Source organism: Panthera tigris, chromosome X, assembly GCF_018350195.1.
Source record: "Panthera tigris isolate Pti1 chromosome X, P.tigris_Pti1_mat1.1, whole genome shotgun sequence".
NCBI classification, from domain to species: domain Eukaryota; kingdom Metazoa; phylum Chordata; class Mammalia; order Carnivora; family Felidae; genus Panthera; species Panthera tigris.
The window spans coordinates 35,882,097-35,905,604 of record NC_056677.1 but is presented as its reverse complement, the minus strand read 5'-3'; the positions used below and the strand labels follow the sequence as shown (position 1 = coordinate 35,905,604).

Here is a 23,508-nt window from a genome sequence, read left to right as displayed (position 1 = left end):
ATATTTATTTTTAAGTTTATTATCAAGAGACAGAGAGAGACAGAGCATGAACATGGGAGGGGCAGAGAGAGGGGGAGACATAGAGTCCAAAGCAGGCTCCAGGCTCTGAGCTGTCAGCATAGAGCCCCATGTGGGACTTGAACTCACAAACTGCGAGATCATGGCCTGAGCCAAAGTTGGACACTTAACCAACTGAGCCACTCAGGGACACTGATGGATGGATCTTGTTTTCTTATCCATTCTGTTACCCTATATCTTTTGATTGGAGCATTTAGTCCATTGACGTTTAGAGTGAGTACTGAAATACATGAATTTATTGCTATTATGTTGCCTGTAGAGTTGGAATTTCTGGTGGTGTTCTCTGGTCCTTTCTAGTCTTTGTTGCTTTTGGTCTTTTTGTGGGGTTTTTTTGGTTTTGGTTTTTGTTCTTTTGTCTCTTCTCCCCTCAAAGAGTCCCCCTTAAAATTTTTTGCAGGGCTGATTTAGTGGTCACGAACTCCTTTAATTTTTGTTTGTCTGGGAAACTTTTTATCTTTCCTTCTATTTTGAATGACAGCCTTGCTGGATAAAGAATTCTTGGCTACATAATTTTCTGATTCAGCACATTGAATATATCCTGCCACTCCTTTCTGGCCTGCCAAGTTTCTGTGGATAGGTCTGCTGCAAACCTGATCTGTCATCCCTTGTAGGGTAAGGACTTTTTTTCCTTTGCTCCTTTCACGATTCTTTCCTTGCCCAAGTAGTTTGTGAATTTGACTATGATATGCCTTGTTGATGGTTGGGTTTTGTTGAATCTAATGGGAGTCCTCTGTGCTTCCTGGATTTTGATGTCTGTGTCTTTCCTAAGGTTAGGAAAATTTCTGCTATGATTTGCTCACATAAACCTTCTACCCCTATTTCTCTTTCTTCATCTTCTGGGACCCCTATGATTCTGATGTTATTCCTTTTTAATGAGTCACTGAGTTCTCTTATTTTGTGCTCTTTTGCCTTAGTCTCCCTCTTTTTTTCTGCTTCATTAGTCTCCATAAGTTTGTCCTCTATATCACTGATTCACTACTCTGCTTCATCCATCCTTGCCGCTGTGTCAGCTATTTGAGATTGCAGCTCAGTTAATAGCGTTTTTTATTTCATCCTGACTAGTTTTTACTTCATCTCTGTGGAAACGGATTCTAATCTATTTTCAACACCAGCTAGTATTCTTATTATTGTGATTCTAAATTCTGGTTCAGACATCTTACTTGTATCTGTGTTGATTGAGTCCCTGGCTGTCATTTCTTCCTGTTCTTTCTTTTGGGGTGAATTCTTTCGTTTTGTCATTTTGAAGGAAGAAATGGAATTAAAGTAAAAACAAACTAAAATTAAAAAGTTAAAAACAGGGGCACCTGGGTGACTCAGTCGGTTAAGCATCCGACTTCGGCTCAGGTCATGATATCACGGTCCGTGAGTTCAAGCCCCGTGTCGGGCTCTGTGCTGATAGCTCAGAGCCTGGAGCCTGCTTCACATTCTGTGTCTCCCTCTCTCTCTGACCTTCCCCATTCATGCTCTGTCTCTGTGTCAAACATAAATAAACTTTTAAAAAAATAAAAAAAAATTGAAAACAACATACAAAAAATCAAACACAAGATGCTAGATCCTAGGTGTGTTTTGGTCTAGTTGTTGAAAAAAAAAACTTGATAGATTAGAGAAAAAAGGGAAAGATAAGAAAAGGGGAAAAAAGAGGAAAATGTTTGAAAATTTGAAAAAATGGATACAATAAAATAGAATAAAATGAAATCATGGAAGTACAATAGAATTTTAAAAATTTACAAAAAAGTAAAAAATATAGTAGAAAAAATTAAAGGGAAATATTTAATGAAAATGGAAAATAAAAATAAATTTTCTTTCTGTATTCGAGAATAGGAAAAGTAAAAGAAAAAAATTGAACAGATGGACCAGTGAACAGAATCAAATACGATTGAAATTACATCCCGTTTCCCCTAGAAGTCAAACTATGAAGCACTGTATAGTCTGTAAACTAAGCAGGAGGAGAGACTTGTGGTGTTCCTCAAGAGCGGGGTTGGCCCAGTTGGGCAGGCGGGGATTAGTATAATGGCTCCGTTCTCCACTAGATGGTGCTACTTAGTTTACTGGATTGTTGTCGCTCTTGTAGGTGTGTATGCACATGCGTGGGAGGGGTGAAAATGGCATCACACAGCTACCTAGTCTCTAGTGTCAGAACTCTGTGCTCTCCTGGACTGGCAATCAAGCACTCCTCCTTTGTCTTCAGCTTCTGTCCACTCCCCGCTTATAAACTGTCCATGACCAAGCCATCAGGCTGCCAGGTGGCACTTCCTTCCTGAGTTTTATCTCAGATGGGACTGTTTCCCAATCCCTTACTTCCGAGGGACTGTGGCTTTGACCCATTCTGACCCTCTGAGAGAGGGTCTTGCTGAGCAATGGCCGGGTGCCAACCTGCCCCCAGGAACGTTTGCGAGACCATGCCACTGCCAATTCCCAGAGATTGCAGCCAGGCGCCAGCCCGCCCCAGAAAAAGTTTGTGCAATCATGTTGTAGCAGTGTTTCAGGGTTTATGGTAAATCACAACACACATCTGGCATCAGGCTTTACCATCTCTTAATGTCCTTGTTCCAACACCAACAAGTGTAGCCATTCTCCAGGGTCTGCTGGGACCTTTGCCTGTGGGGAGGCTGCACCGCCTCTACCAAATGTCCTCCCAGCAGGGGAACCGCCTCTCCCTGTGTGGTCTGAAGACCTCCGGACTTCACTCTGATCCCAGGGATTCGCCCTTCCCACAAGAGCACTACCAGGTATCGAGCTGCAGAGCTTCGGACTCTGCTCTCCCCTGTTTATAGAGTGTTAATGGAATTTAAACCCTCTCCTTTCTCCTTTCTCCCTTTTTTGTTTAGGCCCTTATGGCTGTTTCCACTTTTCCTTTTTCTGTCCAGCTGCTTTTGGGGGGGGGGGATGCCTTTCCCATACTCTCCCCATTTCCATCCTCTCTCCACAAGCAAAAATAGCTCCCTGCCCTCCGTGGCTTCTCTCTCCCCCAGTTCACCTCTCTGCGCTGTGTACCTGCTGAGTTCTGTGGTTCAGTTTGTGCAGATTGTTGTGTTAATCCTCAAATCAGTTTTCTAGGTGTGCAAGGTGGTTCAGTGTTGATCTGGCTGCATTTTAGGGATAAGAGATGCAAAAAAATAAACTTCCATGCTGTTCCAGCATCTTGGCCCCCTCCTCCCCTTGCTTCATTCTTGCTTCTTATTTCGTATTATTATTTTTTGCTAATCACCCCCATCCTTCATCAAGTGTTGAGTAGTGAAACAAGGAAGAAAATTTATTTTAAAATGTTTATTAATTTTGAGAGAAAGCGAGCATGAACAGGGGTGGGAGCAGAGAGAGAGAGAGAGAGAGAGAGAATCCCAAGCAGGCTCCTCACTGTCAGTGCAGAGCTGGATGCAGGGCTCAAACCCACAAACCAGGAGATCATGACCTGAGCCAAAATCAAGAGTTGGACGCTTAACCAATTGAATCACCCAGGCATCCCAAGAAAGCAAATTTAAATAGTCCTTTTTGCAGCTTGGTACCAGGTAGCCAAAAACAATAAAAACCAGAAAAATTTTATGACCATCTATGGTTTTCTATCAAGTATATTTTATGCCTGACTTCCATCATGACAGCTAAGACTGGGCTGTGTTTTTCTTCTTTTAAAATTTAATATCGAGCTTGGAACAGGTCATAACTTCTGCATAGAAAGGGGTCCTCCAGCCCTGGATTTCGGGACTGTATTTGGAATGAGCGTGGCAGTGAGGCTTCTTCACCGAACTCAGTGGAAATCACCCAGGATTGCTGGGACACCTGTCACGTGTCCAATAATGTCACACCTACACTTGAGCAAATAGCCAAGATTGAGGAGATTGCCCTTTTCTCGATGTAAAATTCTCTTAGTCTATGACTTGTTTACAGCTTCATCCATAGGGAAAAGTGTACTCTAAGCACAGAGCCAGAGACCTAATGGTCTACTGGTACTTGGGCCAACTGTCCCTGCTCTTTTTGCCTGGCTCCAGGCCTCTCCTAAGGGCCACTGCAGCTTTTGCTAGTTCCTTGACTTTATAGCATTAAAAAAAGGAGGGCAAGGGGCACCTGGGTGGCTCAGTCAGTTAAGGGTCCAATTTTTTATTTCGGTTCAGGTCATGATCTCACAGTTGTTAGGTTTGAGCCCCACCTCAGGCTCTGTGCTGACAGTGCAGAGCCTGCTTGGTATTCTCTCTCCCTCTCTCTCTATCTCTCCCCCACTCGTGCTCTCTCTCTCCCTCTCAAAATAAATAAACATTTAAAAAAAAAAAGCCTTAACAAAAAACAAAAAAAAAAAAAGGAGGGCAAGGTTGAATCTACAGGAGTGTTGAAACAGCAGAGTTCAATCATTTTTAGTGAAAATTCATTCTACCAAATACAAAGTGGCCTGAGTTGGACAAAATTATATTCCTTAAATGCATATATGTTCAAAATCTGAATAAGATATGAAAGAAAAAAGCAACGAAAAAGCTGACAATACAGACAAACCACTCTTTGGGTCGCATTAGCCTATCCAGCTAACCAGGCTCAACGTGATTTTATCTACAGGTAATCCTACACTTATCAAGTGTTTGATTTTAATTCTAAGCTGAGAGATTTTATTGGTTGCCTTTCTTTAAACATGAAATTTGCATTGACTGTAAAGAAAGCTGGCTTTTTTTTTTTTTTTTTTTTTTTTTTTTTAAAGAAAAGACACCAGTACATCTGCAAAACCCCAGCAAGGATGTGCCTGACAGTAGCATTTCTCCACACTGAACATATGACTTTACACCTGATGCATACCTGGGCACCTGGCAACCAGAGGCCAGAGCTTTCCAGAGACCAAGTTGGGACCCAATCCCCCATACTCAACTCGAGAGCAACTGGAACAGAGTGCAGTTTTAGGCATTATCAAAAAAAGAATGTGTGTTTGAATGGGCATCGGGGTGGCTCAGTTGGTTAAGTGTCTGACTTCAGCTCGGGTCGTGATCTCGCAGTTCATGAGTTCAAGCCCCGTGTCAGGCTCTCTGCTGTCAACACAGAGCCTGGAGCCTGCTTCGGATCCTCTGTCCCGCCTCTGTCTCTGTGCCTCCCCAATGCACGTACACTTTCTCTCAAAAATAAATAAAAACATTAAAAAATATATGCGTTTGAGTGAGAAGTGCACTTCCCACTTAGAACTTGGGCTTCAATTCCGATCTTCACCCTCCCCTGCTTTCTTTATGGTAATCTTCTTCAGCACCCCGTGACTTGTTTTCAGCATTAAGCGTTATTCCTGAGTGATCGCTACAGCAAAATTAATGTCTCATGAAAACTCATTTTAACAAAGACCAGAGTGAAATGCAAATGAGGATAAATCTTGCCCTGAGGCTACCAGTGTGCAGTTTAAATTCAGACCATTTCAGAAAGCTTTATAAGGAGGTGTGTCTTTAATCAGAATTACCGTGGTGGGGTTTCATGTGAATAAACAAACTTTTTTATTGTTTTAAAAAAATTTAATGTTTATTTATTTTTGAGATAGAGACAGAGTGTGAGCAGGGGAGGGGCAGAGAGAGAGGCAGACACAGAAACTGAAGCAGCTTCAGGCTCTGAGCTGTCAGCACAGAGCCCAACATGGGGCTCGAACTCACAGACCGCGAGATCGTGACCTGAGCTGAAGTCGGACGCTTAACTGACTGAGCCACCCAGACACCCCAAAGTATGGGATAATATAGTATCTTAGGCAGCTATATTTCCTCTTTTAATCTAGACACAAAATGCTGCACTGCATTTCAGATTTAATATATACAGTGGTGAACAAATTCAGGACACAAAAAAACCAACCTTGAGTTTTTTTTCTTTCCAGACTCACTAGTCACATTTAGAAGGCCGAGTTTTAACAACTGCTTTCAAACCAACCGAACACCGTACTTCAGTATTTAGCTGGAGATTAAGGTATGGCATTGTTTATGTCTTTTTTGGCCCTAGCCTTATATTTTCAGTTCGCTCTTTACTTGGGAAAAAAAAAAAAAAGCAGTTCGATATAAACTTTCTAGAGTTAAACCAGCTTTCCCATGATATAAATTATTACCCTTCTTGTTTCTCAGCCTCAAATTGATTTTGTAATGACTATTGCCCATCATATTTCATAGTGGAACAGCAATTAAAAGCTTAAATGTGAATTGAATATTGATAAATCTTTACTGTTCAAAAGCACTGGAAAATGTGTTACTCTTGGTTGCTCAGCACTGCGCTCTTCTAGAGACAAAAACAAAATGAGAGGAGACATCCTATAGCCATTTTTGTTTTACCACGGGAGGTAAGATGTTTTTAACATTACGTTCTTCTCCAGCCTGCACTCCTTCCAAAACAGTATGTTGGATTCTTTTCCCTATACAAATGGAGTATCTGCTAACCTTAGTGTGAGAAGCCTATTCCTTTGTTTTCAATTTAAAAAAAATTTTTTAAATATTTTTGAGAGCGAGCGAGAGCGCGAGTGAGCAGGGGAGGGGCAGAGAGAGAGGGAGACACAGAATCTGAAGCAGGCTCCAGGCTCCGAGCTGTCAGCACAGAGCCTGATGCGGGGCTTGAACTCCTGAGCTGTGAGATCATGATGTTGGACAGTGAACCGACTGAGCCACCCAGGTGCCCCAAGAAGCCTATTTCAAGTGTCTAATGTTGTATCAATATGTGCTAAACAATAACGTCGAATTTAGCACTTATGTTATTGGTGACAATTGCTAACCCACGCTTCGGTGGCTACATTAGGCAAATCTGTTCCTATTTTATTGCAAATCTGAATTTTTGGATTTTGCTTTTTAATTAGAAATCCCAACCCTGGGGCAAAAGAGAAAGCTAATGCAACCTAAGAGCTCGGTATTTAAAACCGACTCGGTAGCTTTAGCTTGTAAATCTTTAGCACATTCGTGGTCTTAGTGTTTGACTAAGACTTCTTAAGGAAGGTATGTTAGAACAGCCTTTTGGGAATCTGTATAAGGCCTGTTTTGCTGAAAAAAAGATTTATACTAAATGCTTAAGGAGAGACTCTGAAAGTAGATGGCTGAAAGAACTAACTGGTACTACCAATTAATATTTTCAATAAGGGAAGGTACTCGCCTAAGTTAAGCAGTCGTCATCTAGATTTCTGATTTTATTTAGTCAAAAAAACTTTTTTTGTTTAATTTTTTGAGACAGAGCGAGCAACATGGGGAGGGGGAGAGAGAGAGATTCCCAGCAGGCAGTGCATGGTCAGCGCAGAGTCCGTTGTGGGCCTTGGTCCTACAAACCGTGAGATCACGACCTGAGCTGAAATCTAGAGCTGGATGCTCAACTGACTGAGCCACCCAGGCGCCCCTGTTTATTAAGGTTTACTTATTTTGAGAGAGAGAGGGAGAGGAGAATCCCAAGCTCACGAGCTCATGAACCTGAGATCATGACCTGAGCCAAAATCAAGAGTCGGATGCTTAACCGACTGAGCCACCAGGTGCCCCTAGATTTGTTTTCAAATACACCCAACAGAACACACTAATCAAGAACTATGGGGCACCTGGATGGCGAAGTTGGCTGGGTGCCTGACTCTATCTCGGCTCAGGTCATGACCTCACGGTTTGTGAGTTCAAGTCCCACATCGGCTCTGCACTGATGGTGCAGAGCCTGCTTGGGATCCTCTCTCCTTCTGCCTGCCCCTTCCCTGCTTGGGTGTGCTCTCTAAATAAACAAACTTAAAATCTAGGTCAGGGACACATCCTGAACATATAGAGACCTTAGGAAAATGGATTAGGAAGGGCTTTTCCTCAGTACACTCTGAGCCCTAAGTGTCGACCTATTGCCTTGGCACCCTGCGAATAGATGCTTCCTTGTGCCAATGGCCGTGGTGCAGGCAGTAGTTAGGTCCAAAGGCAACATGATTCCGAACCTTCATGACGCAAGGCTTCTAAGACACCAGATTTAAGACCCCAAATTATCTTTACTTCTAAATTGCAAGGGTATACCCAAGGTCCTATCGGGTAAGGAATTACACGAGAACTTGACAGAAAGGCGGGCTACGTACAGCCAACGCTCGAACATGTTTCTAAATCCTTGTGCAAGCGAATCCCTCCAAAGGTCTGCTGGAAACCCTTTCGGCATCCAAAACATCCATTTTGAGTATCTTAACATCAATACGCTTGAAAGGAAATAGAAAACGAATAGGATCCTTACTCTCTTGTGGGTGATTCTGACCACGCCTCACCTTTGGGGAGGAAGAGTCGGGAGGGCGGGGAGACCTGCTTGCTCCGCCTGTTCTAACACAGGGAGTGCTTTGACAGACACAGAAGGGAAGCCCTTCTGGAAAGGCCGGAGACCACCAGTGGAGCCAAAAAGTCTTGACCGCGTCTTAACTATAGCGTGCCTGAAAAGAGAACTGGGGGCCAGAGAACTGCTTCTATAGGGCACTCCATTAATAGTCTGAGGACCCCTCAGAAGGTTCAGTTCCATCAGACTTTTTCTTCATAAACTTGCCAATTGGCCAGCTTTGTTACTCAGGACACACAAAAACGGGGATTCTGTGCTCTGCCAGGTTAATGGAAAAATAAGCCACACAACAGAAACTCAACACAATGAAAAACTTCTATTTCCAGATACTACAAAAAAAGTACTTGCTGTGGACTACTAAGAAATGGGATTCCCCACATTTTACTAGGCCTGAAAGTTGGCCCTTTCGCTTACTGGTGCACCTTGGAAGACGGCGTCTTCGGCTGAAGTGTGGTACGTTCTTGCTAACGTTGATGGAGCACAAGAGGACCTCTGGTTTTCAGAGGACAGTTAAAAGCACTCCCACTGTGCTCCGTGGAGTCTTGTACATTTAAATGAAATACCTTTAAAATAAGTGATTTTTACATGGGTGTGAAACTTGTTCTATAGATGAAAGTTTGTGTGGCCGAAGGAATTTCCTGAGACTTTGTATCCCTAAAGAAAACGAGTTAGTAAAACCGCTTACATAATCCCCAGCTTTGAACTTTTGAGGCAGAGCGATCATAAAAACTTAACTGCCAATTTACCTACCTGTAAGATGTCAGGTTACAATGAAGCACTTCGGAACGTTGGTGGCTGTGCTCTACGTAGCTCAAAATACTTAAAATGCTAACGGTTTAATGCGAGGAGCGTTCCAAGTTGCACAACAGTAGTCTTCTGATTTTATCTTTCAGAAGTATATACAAATCTGGGCTAGGTCCCTGTCGCTAGTCTTTTTAGTACTCCAACTTGGAGGACACACCACAGGCTTCTATGGAAGCTCTAGTTCCTTGGAACATTGCAACAAAGGATCACTTTTCAGATACGAAAAAGAGCAGATGAAATTTGCTGGATAACTGTTTTCACTTCTAGAACTCCCTCAAAACATGTGACCTGCTGCACTTCTGATACTTAAACGAACTTTGAAACACCAGAGGGTTTTTGCCAAGTCTCGGTTTTAGACTGAACTCTTAAGCCAGTAATTAGATCACAACTCGATTTTTGAACTTAGATGTGAATATACTGTAGATATACAAAATGAGGGCCAAAAGGGCCAAATTCCGCTATTTAAGCCCTTCCTTTTAACCTATCACACTTCTAATTTACCTCCATTTAGAGATCTTATTGTAATAAATAAAAGGAAAAACCGAAATTTAATTTATAAAGTTTTATTTTTGTATATGTGCTAAATCTTAGGAACTGTGGACAATCTTCAGTCAGTGTGTTGGCTTGTAAAAGGCTGAGAAGTGTGTGAATTTCCTTTGGGGAATCTGGATTTCAAAAAAAAAAAAAAAATCACTCATTTGCAAGTTTAAAACATGGTGCACCTTTCCCCCTTTTTTTCTTACACCTACGTATTTGGAGGAAAAGCGCTACATTTCTGCAAATGTAAAATAATTGTTATAAATACAGTCGGCATCAAGTTCTTAATACATTTAGCACTTTTTGTAGTGATGTATCACACCCAAAATCTTATTTTCAAACACTAAACACTCATGTAGGTTCGGGACCAAGTTAGGTTGAGCACTACTATGAAACCAGTACTGAATGGGGTTTGTTTGTTTTTTCCCAGAAACACAAAAGTGGGGTGGGGTGGGAAGGATGTTGTTTTCCTTTCTCTGCAAAATGTAGTACCTTCCAACTAGAGACCAAAATTGGGCACTTGTAATGAAAAGGCAATTTTCTTACCCAGTTAGAATTCTAAATAAGGCAGGCTAGATCCAGCAAATTAACCACAAAATTCAGCAAAATAAGAGTTCATGGGGCAACAGAAGCTGGAGAAATACTAAGAAAAAAAGTGCAAGAACGATTTTGTTGGAGTAGTCATCTGAATATTCACAGACCTTTGCTTTCATTTACAAACGTAATTTCAATAAAAAAGGCTCCTCAACTTTTTAACCACTACTAGGATTAAATACTTATCATTCACTAATAAAAGTTAATCATGAAAAAAATATAAAACATTTTAATTCTAAATTTGTATATAGAACAGCTAAAAGACACAAGGTTAGGAAATTATCAGAGAAAAAAATCAAGGAAAGACCAAAACCTCAAATGATTATCGTTATTTCTGCCTCTACAATGCTGAGCATGAAAATTTGGTTGGTGGAGGGCTTAGAGCAGCAATATGGTTTTTACCAAGTTGTGCACGGAAATACTTAGATCCAACAGAGCAAAGCCCTCATTCACAGATGACCAAAAATATCTTCAGTCTTTACGTTAACAGATGCGACTGTCTTCTATGAAGTAATCATGCCATTTAGAATCCTGGGGGTACTTTGAAAGGAAGAGTAGTGATTCTGAAACAAACATTTAAAGTAGGAATTATATATATGGCTCAAGAAATCAGTTGAGGGAGAAGTAAATAATCTTTAGGCACTTTGAAGACTTGAAGTTTAAAATGTGCCATTTATGTTCAGAAAAAGACCTCAACGTCACCAATATGTTGCTCTTACAGTAACATGCGCCTTAACACTTCCGCTTACATGTTAATGCTTAAGAAGTTAAATAGAGAAAATAATTCGCACAAAAAGAAATCTCCCTGTTCACTTTCCCTGGATCCTGGTCACAACACGGACAGCTCTTCCTCGAATGGAGGGGAATAGGGATTCACAAGCCCTCACCTGGCACCAAGGAGAGATTGTGGTTTCAAAGCAACCAAGGTGGGATCCTCCCTCCAAGGAGAAAAATTCACAGCCTTTTCAAACGTCAAGTTTTTTGTGTCTAGGAAGTCAGTAAAGTTTTTAAATTAAGTGCATCACATACTTTGTTAAAGAGTGGGAAATGCAAAACCCACCTCTCATATGGTGAGATGGGTGTATTTAACGACAGCAACTTGTCCAAATAAGGTTAGCCTATTCTGCTTGTTCACTGTTAAGGAAGCCTGGAACTGAGCAACTTTTACATTAAAGCTACCACTTGGGAACTGCAGTGTATAGGACTTTTGCTCAAACTTAACAAATCCAGATAGAATATATTTAAGGTGAAAAACAGGATCTATCTGGTGTTAAAATTTCCTAATTTTACAGAAAACTTTGAGGCATTGATGGAACTATGGAGTGCTGCAAATAAGATACCCAAAGCTTTATCTTAAATACCTGCCCCTTTTAATCACAAAATAAAGCAATTCTCATTTTTGTTTCTGCTTTGTTCAGTTCCAACTATAGCCTTTTTGACAAAACATTTTCCTATTAACTGAATTGTAAAAAATACAACCAAGCTTGTGCTCATTAAATATACATGTATATAAAAAACATACAAAAAGTACAAGATTGATTAGGAAACTTTTACAGCGTCAACATCCTGTTTTCTCTAAATCTTTAGTAAAGGGCCAAAGGTTGAATCTTTCTGTGCACAAAAACTTAACGTGACTGAACTCCTGAATTCAGTGTCATGCCTAAGCATGCTATATGCACAGAATTTTAATATGCAGTCCTTCAAAAAAAACAAAACAAAAATGGACAAAAAAAAAAAAAAGTAAGAAAAAAATTAAACAAAAAAAACCAAAAACCCAAAAACAAAAACACACCACAGGACAAAAAGTTCTTCGTAAATCAAATTCTATTTGTGAATTCAGCAAAATAATTTCTATAAAATAAAACAGCAAAATATTTAAATAGAAGAGGGTGGACTGTATCTGAAGGGGTATTTGGTTTTTAGACAGGTTCCAAAAAGTACACACATTCAAGTTACCGATTCGCTTTTAAATACAGTATTAACTGATGAGTTTCTTATCTTTAATTAAATGTTTATGCTGCAATTATGATACCTCAATTAACTAACCAGTAGTTTCCTTTTTAATTAGACCCTGCTTCGAACATGGAAAGTTTTGGAATCATGGACAAGGAGCTAGGACAAGTCTTGCTTTCAAGTAAAACTGTGACTGAGCAGAAAACTCAGCCAGACGTCTTGGGGCAAGTGGTGCTCCAAGTACTGTGGGATTCTGGTGACTTCCGCTTCACTGGGGTCCAGCAGAAGGAAAGTTTTAGAAGATTCACCTAATAAGCTCTACCAAAGAAACGAAACAAGCACACCAAATACAGTCTTCTATTATGCTCCAAGCATCCTGGCATAGCAAATTTTTGCATATTTGTTTTAAATCTTTAAAAATTCCCATTACTCATAGATTTCTTTATCCCACCCAGAGATTGAACTGTCAAACATTAGACATAAGCAACCTATGTGTAACTGAAAACCGCCTGTTTAATCACGTCTCCCCTTGTTTTATATTTATAGTCTAGGTGTGAGAAGGAAAAGCTCTGAGCGATACAGCTGTCACACTGGGACAACCGCGGTCATTATGGTAATTTTTTCCTCACTGGCTACACTAACCTGGTGTGAAGCCATGCTAAATGTTACAGCTTAACTATAGCTTCAAAGTGATTAACCTAATGTCAGAATAAAAAGGCAATGAAAAAGATCTAGAAACAATGTTACATCACCAATTCTCCACATCAACCAAATAATTTAAAGGTTACCAGCCTTTCATTGCTCATAGTAAAACTGCCTCCAGTGGCAAAGAATTAACATGAAACTATTGGTGTGGTTGACATGGACGGGCTCTGGTTTGTTGTTGGTGGTGTATTTTTTGTTTTTTTTTGTAAAGGAATAGATCCAACTGCCATGAGGCAGGCAACACTGGTTGCAGAGTGCAATGGGTAGAACAAGAAAATTAACTTTTGTAGTTTTTGTAGATCTGTGAGTCTCCTCAAGAAACGTTTCTTGCTTAAGAATTAACAGTCAAACATTAATATACTATATACACCTTTGCCATTTACACATTAGCATCAGGCCATTTATTACAAAACACTATACACTTTCCACTGCAGGCGGGTTATATATGGACAGCAAATTTCTGCAGATAAGACAGTGAATAAACTCTCCACTTCATGTTGATTAGGAATAGTTTTTCTAGTTTTAAATATTAGCCAGACACAGAAAAAGGTTGGACTGTAAGGCCTGGGTGCACAGTCTTGATGGAACCAGTTAAGTATGTGCATTTCACTGATCCTTCGTCTGAGGTGGGGACACTTCTTCACTGCCTTCGTAATTTTCTTGTGCTCGCTGGCCAGTTCTCTGAGGGTTGTTCATGTGATGTGCTGCTGGGCCTGTATATGGCTGTCCGTGCACATGGTTATTCTGAGAGGGGAGAAGAGATCTACGTTAAGACTTTTTCACATATTAAACTTTCAGAATCATGGGCTGAAAACATTTCTTTTATTCCTGGGACTTACAAAAAGTCAATATGCTGGGCCTGATGGTGAGGGGAAAAAAATGGTTTGGAAGAGAAAAACCCAGGGCCCCTGGGTGGCTCAGTCAGTTAACTGGCCGACTTTGGCTGAGGTCACGATCTCACGGTTTGTTGGCACGACGAGCTCCAAGTCCGGCTCTGTGCTGACAGCTCGGAGCCTGGAGCCTGCTTCGGATTCTGTGTCTCCCTCACCCTCTGCCCCTCCCTCGCTTGTGCTCTCTCTCTCTCGAAAACGAGTAAACTTAAAAAAAATTTTTTTTTTTAACAAAAAAACACACACCACCTAAACTGCAACCCCCTGAGCCCCAAATAAAAGCAGTGTAGGTCTGTGTAAAGTTTCAGCTGAAGTGATTTTTAGTGCCCCAAATTACTCAGACCAAAGTCTGACAAAGAGATTATAGCCTATTTATTGTCAAAAAACATTTACAAAAAAAGATTTCTGAGCCAGAATACATCTATTCTGACTCTTCCAAGTACCTTGAAGCTTCTATAGGATAATGATGAATCTGGTCACAGGACATCTGCATTAGCAGTGACCTTGAACACAGAATGGTGTCACTAAAAACAAAACAAGGCTAAAGATCTGGATTAACCAAGCATGAGTAATACAGGAGCTTTCTCAGGGCTGAGGAAAGTAACTTTCTTCCTCGTGAATTTGGTTTTGTAACGTTTTAAACCCATGAACCCTCATTTTTCTGTACATTCCCACCAACCAAGAAGATTTTAGATCTTTCTAGAATTTGGATTACAAAAATAAATATTATGAATATGGATTTTCTAACTATTCCGTATGCTTCTGTTTCCAGCCTGAAATATAGTCCGAAAGTATAAGTGGTTTCCAGACTAGCACCAAGCATCAATCACCTGGGGACATGTCAGAAATGTAGATTTTTCTGGTTCTACCCCAGAGCTAAAGGAATCAGAAGCTTGGGGTGGGGGCCCAGCAACCTGTGCTATAACAAGCCCAGCAGGGGATTTTGGTTTTTTTTTTAAGATTTTATTTTTTAAAAGCTTATTTATTTTGAGAGAGAGAGCAGAGCTAGTAGGGGAAGGGCAGAGAGACAGGAAGAGACAATCCCAAGTAGGGTCCCTGCTGCTAGTGCAGAGCTCCACAGCACAGGCCCCACATAGGGCTCAATGACCTTAAGACCTTGATATCATGACCTGAGCCAAAATCAAGGGTCAGACGCTCAACCTACTGAGCCACCCAGGCGCCCCACCTCTGACCAAGAGGGGATTTTTTTTTTTTTTTTAACGTACTTATTTTGAGAAGGAGCAGAGAGAGTAGGGGACAAAGGATCTGAAGCAGGCTCTGTCCTGACAGCAGAGGCAGAAGAGAGCCCGATGTGGGGCTTGAACCCATGAATCACAAGATCATGACCTGGGCTGAAGTCAGACACTTAACTGGCGAGCAATCTAGGTGCTCCCAGGGGAAAAATTTTTGATGCTTGTTCAAGTTTGAGCATCACTGCCTCAAAAGATGTGAATTAGTCACATCTGGTTTTAGAAGGAAAAGTTCTCGTTTAGAAAATTTCATCATTTAAATGTTATTTATTTAGCTACTGATCTTATAGGAAATTTTATGGAAATCTGTCAAATCCTTGGTATTTTTTAAACAGTTGTTACTGTCATTGAAGTCTTGGTTAGGCTAAGTAACCAAGAACAATTTCCTTCATTGCCACATCTTAAATGTCTTTGGAATCCATTTGTAGACTCTAACAGGAAATGTCATGATCCCTTTTACTAAGTATCATTTTATGTGGACATCAATTGTCACACAGTTTTAGTAACATAGGAGTACAAAGAAGGGCACCTATTTGACCAGGAAAACACAACAAGGAGGAGCTGAAACACATCATACTGTGACCCTGTCCCAACGATTATTCTTTTGATCATGCCCTAAAGGTAGTCTAGTCTTTACTCCTTTGCAGTCACAACAAAAAATTTAGTCATCCTTTAAAGCATAAAAGTAGGTTCTAGGGATGAAAACAAAAACCGGCCCCCCATTTACCTGTTGATACTGAGATCCAGGTGAGTGGGGGTACAACGGGGCATCTTCAGGTGGAGGCGACTCATGCTCATCAGGGGCATCTTGGTCATCCGGCTCCTAATTTTAAATATTTAAAGATAAAAATAAACTTGAATCTGCCTACATAATTGGTTTTTTTCTAGTTGAAATAAACACTTAACCTACAAAACGGACTCACAACTTTCCTTTTACTGAAGAGCAACAAATGTAAAGCAGATGAATAAACCTGATTTGGATTCTCTCAGAGAGACTACATTTCAGGCAATTTCAGAAATTTCTCTAGAAGGCGGCTCCCTCATTAACTGAAGGCTATACTGGCCTATAAAGGAAAAAAATTGCTTTCTTTCATTTCTATCTGCTATACACTTGTGGCTCTTTTTTCTTTCTTTCTTTCTTTCTTTCTTTCTTTCTTTCTTTCTTTCTTTTTTTTTTTTTTTTTACCTCCTCTGGACAGAGTTCACAAGCTTTTGCAAGTGTCATCCTGGCACTATGTGATCTCTCCAAGAAATAACCATTTGATGTTTCATTGCTTTGCACTGGAGGAGACCAGTTGTTGTAAGTGTATTGAGGATTGCCAGTATATGGTCGTCTTTCAAGTTCATCCCCAAGCCATTCCACTGCCCAGGTCCACTTTCTCTTAAGATCTCCGTTGCCCTTCAAAAGAAAATAAAACCATGTATGTAAAAGGCTCTGGAATATTTCTCAAAGTTAAAATAATTCCAAATTCCCACTATTCCTTTTTTTAAAAATGGAATCCCTAACTCGGATTCCAATTTCTACAAAACTGTAAGAAAAAACCCTCACCTGCAGAATCTGGTAAGCAACAGGACAATTGCTAAAAAGAGCTACCATACATTTTATACACTGGTATGCTCTTTTTTGATAGTGATTCTTCGAGCGCTGGATTGTGTCAAACAGCCCATCTCGGTCATCTGGGATTCCTTTAAGTGCATTATGAATTCTGAAAAAGAACCAAATATAAAAACCTGGAAGATCAAACAGCAGCTAACATTCCTTGAATGTACTAATGCTAGACAGCAGGTCATTACTGTCAAACACCTGAACAGAGGAGAAAAGGGGTACTGACAGGTTAAACGGCTTGCCCAAGATCAGGCAGCCACCTAGCAGTCTGTGCTCTTACCAACCTGTTACCAATCCAAAATGATTTTGTGATGTAATTCAAATACATTACTGGAAGTGAATTTAGGACACTAAGAGTAATACAAACTTAAAGTTAACAACTAATGTTATAACTGCTGTACCTAAGAGTTTGCTTCAAGTCAGTCCCTTTTATAAAGCTGCATTTCTTTAGGAAGTTAGAAATCAGTGACTGTGACACAGTGATATAATTTGGAAGTACAAAATGACCTTGAATTCTAATCATGAGGTGCTATACGACAAAGTAATTTTCACCAATACTACTACAATTTAGCTGATTTGCCAAAGATGGGTGATTTCATTTCAGTTTGTGCCAAGTCCCAAAAGAACAATATACAGTCAATGATTTCTTGTTCTCCCCCCTACCTCAATAAGCAACTTAAAAAAATTATAGCGGCAAAAAACCACCCTGTTTCTTTTGTGTTCAAAACCTCACCCACCAGTAAACAAAATGGGGTGTATAGACACTGTGGATTATTATTCAGCCTTAAAAAGGAATAAAATTAAGACATAGGCTACAACATGTTTGAGTCGTGAAGACATGAAGTAATGGGGAGTTATGGTTTAATGGGCACAGAGTTTCAGTTTGGGATGAGAAAGTTCTAGAGATGGATAGTGGTGATGGTAACACAGCATTATGAACAGAGTGAACGGCAATGAATTCTAACTTAAAAATGGTTAAAATGGTAAATCCTATGTTATGAATACTTTGCAGTTTAACTAAAAAAAAAACAGTAAAATAAAAAATTTACCTTCCTGCAATTCTACTCTGAGAACTGAAAACAGAGGTTTAAAAAAAAAAACCACATATACAAATGTTCACCGTAGTATTCACAACAGCCAAAAGGTAGAAACTACCAAAAGTCTAACAATGGATGAATGAATAAACAGAGTGTGGTATATCCGTACAATGGAGTGTTATTTGGCCATAAAAAGGAATGAAGTACCGACAGATGCTCTAACACAGAAGACCTTGAAAACATTATGCCAAGTGAAAGAAACCAGACACAAAAGGACATTTTATAGGATTCCATTGATATGAAGCGCACAGGCAAATCCAGAGACAGAAAGCAGGTTAGTCGTTACTGGGGGATGGGGGGGTAATAGGGAGTGACTGCTTAATTGCATATGGGGTTTCCTTTTGGAATGATAAAAATGTTTTGGAATTAGATAGTGGTAATGATTGTACAACACTGTGAATGTACTAAAACCCACTGAATTGTATACTTTAAACCAGTTAAAATGGTGAATTTAACCTCCATAAAGAAACACTACCTGTATAGTCAGGAATTACAAAAAAACAAAAAACCTTACATAAACCATAAATTTTACTTAGGAGAATGTTTCCAAATAAAAACGCAAGTTTGGTTTTTGTTTCTGCATTACATGCATTCCTGAAATCTTTTGTTTGGAAATCATGACTTCAGCAATTTTGCAAGGTTTAATAATTTCAGACTAATCAATCATGTACAGGCTTCTTGCTGTTTAATCTGAAACACTTCAGTGTATACTGTTTTTGCCTTCAGTTTTTTCAAGTGATAATGAAGTATAAGGCATTATTTCTACCACATCACATCTTCTTGCCATTAGTATTAACTGCTTTCAAATACTGTTTTGATCAATATTATCTTTGCCTGCTTTATTCCCCAATGCCTGCTAGTGTCAGGCACATGGTAGACAGATACTCTGTAAATATTCACACACTGCTTACCGAATGAACTCAAAGCTCACTATGAGAAAATTATTTTCAAGCTTGGGCCAGTGATTCATAGTAACAATACCTTACTAATCTCATTACACAAAACTCAACTGTCCATATTTATTCCAGCACACGTGCCTTTCCCATTCCTGCTTGCTTCAATAACTCAAGAGAACTAAGATGTAACCGTTTTAAAGCTATACATGCTTATAACATTTTTAAATGAAAAGAGTGAAAGATTCCATTAAAAACACCTTTTTTCAAAAAAAATAATAAGTTTATTTATTTTGAGAGAGAGATATAGCACAGTGGGGTAAGGGGCAGAGAGAAAGAGACAGAATCCCAAGCAGGCTCCATGCTGTCATTGCAGAGCCCAATGCGGCGCTTGAATTCATGAACCTTGAGATCATGACGTGAGCTAAAGTCAAGAGTCCAATGCCTAACCAACTGTGCCACCCGAGTGCCCCCCTTAAAAACAATTCTTAAGAAAAATGTCAAATCCTAGAATCCTGTTGAGAAGGGTACTGGATAGTGCTCAAAATACACGGTTATAGTTTTGGAACTACTGATTTTTGTCTCCTGAAAACTGATTTTTGGTTTAAGGCTATTTTTACAAACAGTAATATGACTTGAATCTACGATGGTAATTTTGGAGATAATCTGGAAATATGGATTCATGAATTCTGGTATTTGCAATCCCCACTAAGACTCAAAATTGTAATTTCTCTTTAAGTGTTTTGTTATAGAACTTGTTTCCAAGTTGCTGTTTTAATTATTATATTGACAGATGGGAGGCGGTCCATTATATAGATTTTGAACTGTTTCTGTCAACTAATTCCATACTTCACCATCATCTGTATAATTCTTGGGATTAAAGAGAATACATTAAACTTTAGGACAGAAAGAACAAATGGAGGAATTCTGGAGAAAGCCTGAGGGGACAGTTATGCTGGATAACCTCAGTTAAAAAAAAAAAAAAAAGAAGGGGGCACCTCGGTGGCTCAGTCGGTGGAGTGACCGACTCTTGGTTTCGGCTCAGGTCACGGTCTCACGGTTTCGCGCGTTTGAGCCCCATGTCGGGCTCTGCGCTGGCAGTGTGGAGCCTGCTTGGGATTCTCTCTGCCCCTCCCCTGCTCTCTTCTCTCAAAATAAGGAAATAAACTTAAAAAAAAAAAAGCACACTTTAAAAAAGGTTACGTATAGATTGGTTGACACGAACACAACCAGAGGCTTGCAGGAAGCCAACCCCACATTTCCCCCAGGAGCACTGGTTCAGCACTCCCCCATTCAGTGTTCACAGCAACTTTAGAAAATGTAACTACCATGAATAATGAGAACTCACTGTGCTTAACTTACCTAAGGACTATTTTTAGATAACCGAATGTTACCTTACCTCATGTGACTAATTTTAAAAGAACCCTAGCATGTCATTAATGAAATTAAGATATTTACCAAAAGCTTATGCTAGTTTTACTTAATTAAAAAAAAATTTGACAGCTAGTGGTAAGCATGCAACACGGGCAACTCTTTATTCACTCTTAAGCTTTTAAGAGGACACATTTATTAGATCTCCAGGAGGTATTAAAAAAAAAAGTGCTGACTGGCAATTTCAGTTAGTCTAAAAGTTGGGCAAGTAAAAAAGAGGATCAAACCTGTGAGTCTGCCAGGAGTCCTCAATCAGTAAGATTTGCAAAAGCAGATCCAAATAGGGCCGGAGTTCGTAAGTGTAGGAATATGCAACCTAAAATCAGGAAAGACACGGTGAAATAACTTGTTTAAAGGAATGACAAATGACAAATTATAGAGACGTATGAATGTTTATTTTCCTAACCTGCCAGAGAAGTTCACTGAGGACAGTAGATGAGAACTGAGGATTCTCCCAGCAGCAAAAACGAAGCAATTTGACAGTTTCCTCCGAGTTACTGCAGTCCTCGATGATTTTCTTCACATAACTTGTTCTCACAAATAAAATATCCGCCACATTCTGCTGAATTGGCATTATAGGTTGTGATAAATTAGGATCACCAAAAGGATTGGGAAGAGGAGGATTACCTAGAATACAGATTTGTCATCAATGAAAAACGAATAGGCTTCTCCACAATAATCTACAGGTTTCACCACAGAAAACAGCTTATGAATTTTGTATTTTCAAAAAGTAACATTTTAAATCAATATTCCTAAGTCCAATGAAACAATGAAGAAAGGAGTATCAGGCATTACAATAACCAGATAGACCAAGATGATAAGATGCAAACTTTAAATGCCAACACTGCCATTTTCCTATATAAAAAGTTAATTCGTAAACTACTTCATAAGGTATCAACCTCAGTAGCAAGTAGACAAAAAAAGATCCCCTTTAAACAGGTGAAAAAGGTATAGAACCCAAAATATTACAAAATATTCCAAAGCACAGATAGTCGGACTCTTGTTTTTATAAACATCTTCAGAATTAAAAGTAATTAACTGGGCACTACATATGGCCAGCAGTATTTAAAACCCAATGTAAAGAATGGGGCATTTGATTTTACCATTGATTGAAGACTGCATTCTTGAAGAGACATTGCAACAGCGGATCAGCTGTGACACTACCGAGTACAGTTTGCCTAATTCAGCATACTGATACTTGATTGGAGGACCTGGACCTTCATCTAAAGATACGAGCATAAAGGTAGCAGGTACATTCAATTTTAGAAGTTGTGTCTTCTCTGCCACACCTACAGTGAAAGACGAAGAAGCGGGAAGAATTACAAAAGAGAAAAGAATTCAGATGGTAAGGGCTTCGTAATAACAGTAGTTACATAAAATATTTTTTTGTAATTTTTATAATCACAAGACCACTCTTAGCACTCAGAGAATTATTTAACCAAACAGAAAAGCTATGTCACTTAATCGGATTTAAGTTTTAAGATGGTGAAATAAAGACCAGGACATTCCAGTCAAACCAGGCATAAAGAAAACGACCACCTTCTATGGCCTGAGCGTCTGGGGGGACTAACCTACAGTGCCATCCTCATCTTTAGGGAGGATGATGAAAACTAAGTGAGAAACAAGAATTCTTATGTAAACTGCCTCTCTAATTTCTTCCACAGCTAAGCTGCTTGAAAACCATGCCTAAATTTGGCTTCTTCCCCCTTTCTTGGAGCAAAGCTAAGGAATAGTTCTAAACTGTAACTACTTCCTCTCCTACTTGGATTCCTCTCACATTTTCTTTCAACCTCCTCTCCTCGGTCTCATTTGTGAGTCCTCCTTCCTCCGTCTCTGAAAAATCAATGCGCCTCAAAGTTCCCACATGAGGCTATCTTCTCCCTCTGTATGCTTATCCTGAATGATCAAACCCACTCTAATGGCTTCATGTTCCAGCTATTTTCACCCAGAGGATTCCAGAAGACTTACAAATATCTTAAATATTCTACTGAATAATGAACATCACTATTTGGGTATCCAATAGGCTCAAACTCAATTTGCCCAAACTGAACGTTCACTCCCCTTATCCATGTCTTTCTGGTCCCCCCCCCCCCCCATACATGGCCCCCACTATCTATTCAGTTGGAATCCTGGGCAAATTTTCAAAATATAACTTATTGTCAAATTGGTTTCCATATAACACCCAGTGCTCATCCCAACAAGTGCTCTCCTCAATGCCCAACACCCACCTTCCCTTCTCTCCCAGCCCCCATCAACCCTCAGTCCGTTCTCACTATCCAAAAGTCTCTTTATGGGTTGCCTCCCTCCCTCTCTGTAACTGTTTTTTCCCCCTTCCCCTCCCCCACGGTCTTCTGTTTGTCAAGATCCACATGAGTGAAAACATGGTATCTGTCTTTCTCTTATTTCACTTAGCACAATACCCTCCAGTTCCATCCACGTTGCTGCAAATGCCCAGATTTCATTCTTTCTCATTGCCAAGTAGTATTCCATTGTATATATAAACCACATCTTCTTTATACACTTGCCAATTGATGGACATTTAGGCTCTTTCCATAATTTGGCTATTATTGAAAGTGCTGCTAGAAACACTGGGGTACATGTGCCCCTATATGCATCAGCACTCCTATATCCCTTGGGTAAATTCCCAGCTGGCATCACTCTTAACATCTCTTCTGTGTTCCCCTCTCCTTAATATCCAATCACTGATTTCTACTGACTTTGCAAAGTACCAGAATCTGTCCACTTGGATCCCCCCCACTCCACTGTCTGTTCCCCAGTACAGGCCACAACGATCTTCTGCTATAGATCATTTTAACAATCTATAGTCTCATTTCCCTACAATCCATCCCACACTGTGGTCAGAATGATCTTTCTACAAGGTATGTCCTTTAAAAACTCTTACCATGGTTCATCAATGCCCTCAGGATGAAGTCCAGAATCCCTCACAAGGCTTGCCACAATATCCTGATCAGAGAATCCTGTCCAGTGCTCCTGCCATCGCCACCTTAGATCAATTCTAGACTGAATAACTTTCACTTTATCCAAACTGAGTTTATGCTAAGTCTCTGCATCTGCTGTTCACTCTGGATGGAAAACTCAGCAACCAATTCCCACATCAACTTCTCCATTAAGTCCCCTAAACTCCCCAAATCTGATCTGGTATCCCTGTGATATACTACCACAGCACTTTGTACTTTCCCTATTATAACCATTAACATACTTTATGTCAGTTATCTTTCTATTTGCTTCTATACCCCATTAGACAAGACACTTTTTTTTAATTGTCACATTCCAAAAGGTATAATGAATACAGGTGCACAATCCCTTATCTGAAATCCTGAGATTCAAAAAGCTCTTATCATAAATATAAACAAAATTATTTCATAAAGTTGGGTGCCAAAATGTGTTTGCTGGGAAAAGCTAGCCTGA

The 23,508-nt window shown here is 39.9% G+C and overlaps 1 protein-coding gene and 1 long non-coding RNA gene across 4 annotated transcripts in view; one reads left to right on the top strand and one right to left on the bottom strand.

The window, feature by feature from the left end:
• LOC122235367 overlaps positions 1-9,139 on the top strand; it is a 29,535-nt gene extending 20,396 nt beyond the window's left edge. The window contains exons 2-3 of the long non-coding RNA XR_006213433.1: positions 5,894-5,982; positions 8,646-9,139. This is a non-coding gene — a long non-coding RNA (uncharacterized LOC122235367). The remainder of the gene's footprint in view (positions 1-5,893; positions 5,983-8,645) is intronic.
• A 2,605-nt stretch (positions 9,140-11,744) lies between these two features.
• USP9X (ubiquitin specific peptidase 9 X-linked) overlaps positions 11,745-23,508 on the bottom strand; it is a 154,308-nt gene continuing 142,544 nt past the window's right edge. For all 3 annotated transcript variants that reach the window (XM_042974466.1, XM_042974465.1, XM_042974467.1), the window contains exons 39-45: positions 21,183-21,368; positions 20,486-20,706; positions 20,307-20,395; positions 16,602-16,758; positions 16,239-16,451; positions 15,780-15,875; positions 11,745-13,656 (exon numbers count right to left, since the gene is read on the bottom strand). In XM_042974466.1, the coding sequence (XP_042830400.1) occupies positions 13,519-13,656; positions 15,780-15,875; positions 16,239-16,451; positions 16,602-16,758; positions 20,307-20,395; positions 20,486-20,706; positions 21,183-21,368 (1,100 nt within the window). In that variant the 3' untranslated portion in view covers positions 11,745-13,518. The remainder of the gene's footprint in view (positions 13,657-15,779; positions 15,876-16,238; positions 16,452-16,601; positions 16,759-20,306; positions 20,396-20,485; positions 20,707-21,182; positions 21,369-23,508) is intronic.